This window comes from Anomaloglossus baeobatrachus, chromosome 7, assembly GCF_048569485.1.
Source record: "Anomaloglossus baeobatrachus isolate aAnoBae1 chromosome 7, aAnoBae1.hap1, whole genome shotgun sequence".
Classification (NCBI taxonomy): Eukaryota; Metazoa; Chordata; class Amphibia; order Anura; family Aromobatidae; genus Anomaloglossus; species Anomaloglossus baeobatrachus.
The window spans coordinates 240,870,736-240,876,735 of record NC_134359.1 but is presented as its reverse complement, the minus strand read 5'-3'; the positions used below and the strand labels follow the sequence as shown (position 1 = coordinate 240,876,735).

General features: G+C 54.1%; 1 protein-coding gene across 1 annotated transcript in view; it reads left to right on the top strand.

Moving 5' to 3' along the window:
- Positions 1 to 6,000, top strand: part of SMG1 (SMG1 nonsense mediated mRNA decay associated PI3K related kinase) — a 468,962-nt gene that overhangs the window by 263,247 nt on the left and 199,715 nt on the right. The window contains exon 34 of the mRNA XM_075319739.1: positions 1,531 to 1,761. Coding sequence (XP_075175854.1) covers positions 1,531 to 1,761 — 231 coding nt within the window. The remainder of the gene's footprint in view (positions 1 to 1,530; positions 1,762 to 6,000) is intronic.

The following is a 6,000-nucleotide window of genomic DNA, read 5'->3' as shown; positions in this document are numbered from 1 at the left end:
GGGGGGGTGTCAGTCTTATAATCCGGTGGTGTCTTACTGGGGGAAGGGAAGGTTGGCGGTAGTGGAGCTGGGTCACAGGAGGCAGGGGTGGTGGTGGAGCAGGGCGATGCGGTGCAGCGGGGTGTACCAGATGCTGTCCCAGAAACTGTCGGCGGTGCAGGTTTCAAAGAAATTTATTCCGGAGTCGGCGCGTGCGCAGATTGAACTATCAACTCAATGACAAGCCGAGATCTCATCTGCGCATGTGCCACCTCCAAGTGCCATTTTTCTTAAGTCTACTGCTGGGAGATTAATGAGCCGGCACGTGCGCAGATGAGATCTTTAGCCAAGAACTCAATCTGCGCACGTGCTGCCTGCAGGTTTTGTTATTTGAAACCCTCACCACCTGCAGTGCCAGCACAGCCGCGGCGGCACAGCGCTCACAGCCCCAGCACAGCCGCGGCGGCACAGCGCTCACAGCCCCAGCACAGCCGCGGCGGCACAGCGCTCACAGCCCCAGCACAGCCGCGGCGGCACGGCGCTCACAGCCCCAGCACAGCCGCGGCGGCACAGCGCTCACAGCCCCAGCACAGCCGCGGCGGCACAGCGCTCACAGCCCCAGCACAGCCGCGGCGGCACAGCGCTCACAGCCCCAGCACAGCCGCGGCGGCACAGCGCTCACAGCCCCAGCACAGCCGCGGCGGCACAGCGCTCACAGCCCCAGCACAGCCGCGGCGGCACAGCGCTCACAGCCCCAGCACAGCCGCGGCGGCACAGCGCTCACAGCCCCAGCACAGCCGCGGCGGCACAGCGCTCACAGCCCCAGCACAGCCGCGGCGGCACAGCGCTCACAGCCCCAGCACAGCCGCGGCGGCACAGCGCTCACAGCCCCAGCACAGCCGCGGCGGCACAGCGCTCACAGCCCCAGCACAGCCGCGGCGGCACAGCGCTCACAGCCCCAGCACAGCCGCGGCGGCACAGCGCTCACAGCCCCAGCACAGCCGCGGCGGCACAGCGCTCACAGCCCCAGCACAGCCGCGGCGGCACAGCGCTCACAGCCCCAGCACCGCCGCGGCGGCACAGCGCTCACAGCCCCAGCACAGCCGCGGCGGCACAGCGCTCACAGCCCCAGCACAGCCGCGGCGGCACAGCGCTCACAGCCCCAGCACCGCCGCGGCAGCACAGCAGCCTGAACCATTGACTCTGCCTCCTTCTACTCCTCTCCACCAACCTCAGTAAGCTACATTCAGATTATAATACGCACCCCTCATTTTCCTCCCAAATTTGTGGGAGGAAAAGTGTGTCTTGTAATCTGAACAATACGGTACATCTACTTGTTTTCCCTCTATTACAAAGTTTCTTCTGTTGACCTATTGATTTGATTTATGCAACGTTTGTTGAAAGTACAATACCCATATAATAATCTGACCTTGGGCTTTTCTCGGAGGTGGTGCACTTAAAGAATTGCTGACAGTGTATAGATAAAACGCTTATTGCTTAGTACCCTCGTACCAGTAAGGATTTGTGTGCATTTCCATTTTTGTGTTTTAGGATGAGGATATGTCCCTTCAGATCACAGAGAATGAGGGCAATGATGAAAATGACACAGTTGATGTCATCTGGAGACAACTCTTGGCCTCTTGCCCTTGGCTAGCAGACCTAGATGAGACCATTTCAGAGGGGTTAATCAAGCTGTGGCGTAAAGTAGTAGACCGGATATTCAGCTTGTATAAATTATCCTGCAGCGCTTACTTCACCTTTCTAAAGCTTAATGCCGGTCGGGTGAGTAACAATCGTTTGATAAATCTTCATATATGATGCTTTACACCCATTTTGCATGTCAGCAGGTTATATGAGTATCCCCATCAGGAAGCGGAAATCCGCAGAATATAAAATGTATTTGCAGTGTCTACATTTCCATTCTTTGCATGATTTTTTCACCGGAGTTGACAGGTTTCGTTTTATAACAGGTGGTCCGAAACTAATATTAATTTTATTCCTAAATATTTTTGAAATAATCTAATCTTTGGTAGTGAACTCTAATTAAAAAGTCCCTACTGTTCCGTCCGGTTCTACTCTCTAACTAACTGCATTTTAGTTTACTTTTTTCTAATTTCTTGTTTGCCGTTTTGTTTGAGAACTGCCGAAAGCAGAGTGCACTGTCAGTGTGCGTTGTAAAGAGAGAGTCCGGCAAGCAGAAACCAGTCCCATCCCTCCAATAATGTCACTTTTGGGGGCAAGGCTGGTCTCTGCTCACCGGGGTTTTTTTCTTTACATCGCACACTGACAGTGCACTCTCTTGTTGACTTTTTTCTCCTCATTAGAGCCGGGGAGTGCACTGTCACTGTGCAATACAAGTGTTATTGCATTGTGAGTAGGGCACACAACAAACAGATGCTCAGTCTCCATTTCTCCTGGAAATATATGAATACATTTGAGTAGGCATAAGAAAATCCATGTCAGTAGGATATGCCCTTCCACACTATTAAAGAGAATTTGTCAACAGATTTTTGCTCAGTAATCTGAGGGCAGCATAATGTAGGTGCTGGGATCCTCATTCCATTGATCCGTCACTTTCAGGTCTGCATGCAGTAATTTCCATGCAATCACTTTTTCTTTTTCGCTCCTAATTGGGAGACCCAGACAATTGGGTGTATAGCTACTGCCTCCGGAGGCCGCACAAAGTACTACACTTAAAAGTGTAAGGCCCCTCCCCTTCTGGCTATACACCCCCCCGTGGGAGCACGGGTCCCTCAGTTTTTGCTTTGTGCGAAGGAGGTCAGACACGCACGCATAGCTCCACTATTTAGTCAGCAGCAGCTGCTGACTATGTCGGATGGAAGAAAAGAGGGCCATACAGGGCCCCCAGCATGCTCCCTTCTCACCCCACTTTCTGTCGGTGGTGCTTGTTAAGGTTGAGGTACCCATTGCGGGTACGGAGGCTGGAGCCCACATGCTGATTCCTTCCCCATCCCCATTAGGGCTCTGGGCGAAGTGGGATTTTACCGGTCTCCAGGCACTGAGACCGTGCTCCATCCACAGCCCCTGGAGAAGCCGCTGGATATGGAGCTGAGTATCGTCAGGGACATGGCCCTGCTCTGTCAAGGTACTCTGTGTCCCCGTGCATACGCGCGCACACCGCAGCATTGCTGGGTGTGTTAGTGCGCCGGGGACAACAGCGCTGCTGCGCTTGTGCCATTTCCTCATTTCAGCTTAGCTGAGTGGGTAGACTCAGGGAGAACGGTCGCGCCGGCCGCTGGGACTGCGACGCGGCTGGGACTTGTGGTGCGCCGGGGACTCCGCGCTGACCGTGCATATATCACGGCCGCGCTTATTACTACAGTCCCCGGCTTTTGCGGCCTAGTTCGTTCGTTCCCGCCTCCGCACCTGCCAGTCAGGAGGAGGGCGGGACGCTGTACAGAGCATCAGCGCTGAGGGCTGGAGCCTTTTTTACATACTCCAGCCCTCACACCAGGCACAGTAGGACGCAGTTTCCCGCACTTTGTTTGTGGCACGCCCACGGTCCGCCCCTCTTCACAGAACGCCGGCAGCCATTCCTGCCTGCACGCTGAGCTGCAGAGGGGAGACGGGGAGACCCAGACACGGGATTCTACGGCCTCATACCCGCTGTTCAGCGGGCGGTAAGCAGCCTTAAGGGCTCACCCCCACTTGTGCCGTTTGTATACTGAGTATTTTGTGTTTGCAAATACTTTGTACTGTACGGTCGCTGGTGATTCTCGGCTATACTCCCTCCTAGATTACAAGGAGGCAACAGCATGTCGTCCGCAAAACGCAAGGGTGCTAAGGCACAGACATTATATGCTGCCTGTACCGCATGTGGGGCTGCTCTACCGGCAGGTTCCACTGACCCCCATTGTGTGCAGTGCTCGGCCCCTGTGCAACTTGCACAGCCGGGGCCTCTGCTGGACGTGACCCAGAGTGTACCACCTGTGAATGCTGTCCAGGTGACAGGAACGGAGTTTGCAGCTTTTGCTGACAGATTGTCTATGACCATGTCAAAGATTCTTGAAACATTGCAGTCTAGACCAGTATCTCAGACCATGGACACTGTGGCATCATTGCTCCCTGGTCCCCCTCAGCTGGAACACTTCCAAGCTCCGGGGGTGTCACATGCACCCCAGGGTGACGATTCTGACTCAGACAACAGTCCCAGACAACCTAAGCGGGCTCGTTATGAGGGGCCCTCAACTTCGTCTCACTGGTCAGGATCCCAGCGGGACGAATCTATGGGTGATGAGGCGGATGTAACTGATCAAGATTCTGATCCTGGGACCGCTCTCAATCTGGATACACCGGATGGTGACGCCATAGTGAATGATCTTATAGCGTCCATCAATAGGATGTTAGATTTTTCCCCGCCAGCTCTTCCTGCGGAGGAGGCAGCTTCACAGCAGGAGAAATTCCATTTCAGATATCCCAAGCGTAAATTAAGCACTTTTCTGGACCACTCTGACTTTAGAGATGCAATCCAGAAACACCACGCTTATCCTGAGAAGCGGTTTTCTAACGGCTTAAAGATACACGCTATCCTTTTCCCCCTGACGTGGTCAAGGGTTGGACCCAGTGTCCCAAGGTGGACCCTCCAATCTCCAGGCTTGCAGCTAGATCTTTAGTTGCAGTAGAAGATGGAGCGGCACTTAAAGATGCCACTGACAGGCAGATGGAGCTCTGGCTGAAATCCATCTATGAAGCTATTGGAGCGTCGTTGGCGCCAGCTTTTGCAGCCGTATGGGCACTCCAAGCCATTTCAGCTGGGCTTATACAAGTCGACTCGGTCACACGTACATCTGCCCCGCAGGTGGCACCATTGACCTCTCAAATGTCTGCATTCGCGTCTTACGCGATTAATGCTGTCCTGGACTCTACGAGCCGCACGGCGGTGGCGTCAGCCAACTCCGTGGTTTTGCGCAGAGCCCTGTGGTTGAGAGAATGGAAGGCAGATTCTGCTTCCAAGAAGTGCTTAACCAGTTTGCCTTTTTCTCGCGACCGATTGTTTGGGGAGCGTTTGGATGAAATCATTAAACACTCCAAGGGTAAGGACTCATCCTTACCTCAACACAGACAAAACAAGCCCCAACAAAGGAGGGGTCAGTCTGGTTTTCGGTCCTTTCGAGGCTCAGGCAGGTCCCAATTCTCCTCGTCCAAAAGGACTCAAAAGGATCAGAGAGGCTCAGATTCTTGGCGGACTCAGTCACGCCCAAAAAAGACAGCAGGAAGAACCGTTACCAAGACTGCTTCCTCATGACTTTCAGCCTCCTCTCTCCGCATCCTCGGTCGGTGGCAGGCTCTCCCGCTTTGGCGACATTTGGCTGTCACAGGTCAAAGACCGTTGGGTGAAGGACATTCTGTCTCACGGGTACAGGATAGAGTTCAGCTCTCGTCCTCCAACTCGTTTCTTCAGGACTTCCCCACCGCCCGACCGAGCCGATGCTCTGCTGCAGGCGGTGGCCGCTCTAAAGGCGGAAGGAGTGGTGACTTCCGTTCCTCTTCAGGAACAAGGTCACGGTTTTTACTCCAATCTGTTTGTGGTGCCAAAGAAGGACGGGTCCTTTCGGCCCGTCCTGGATCTAAAGTTGCTCAACAAACACGTAAAAACCAGGAGGTTCCGGATGGAATCTCTACGCTCCGTCATAGCCTCAATGTCTCAAGGAGATTTCTTAGCATCAATAGACATCAAAGATGCTTATCTTCACGTGCCGATTGCGCCAGAGCATCAGCGTTTTCTACGCTTCGTTATAGAAAGCGAACACCTGCAGTTCGTAGCGTTACCTTTCGGGCTGGCAACAGCCCCTCGGGTCTTCACCAAGGTCATGGCAGCAGTAGTAGCTGTCCTGCACTCGCAGGGTCACTCCGTGATCCCGTATTTGGACGATCTACTTATAAAGGCACCCTCTCAAGAGGCATGCCAACACAGTCTGGACGTGGCACTGAAGACTCTCCAGAGTTTCGGGTGGATTATCAACTTTTCTTCGGCGCTCCATTGGGAGACCCAGACGATTG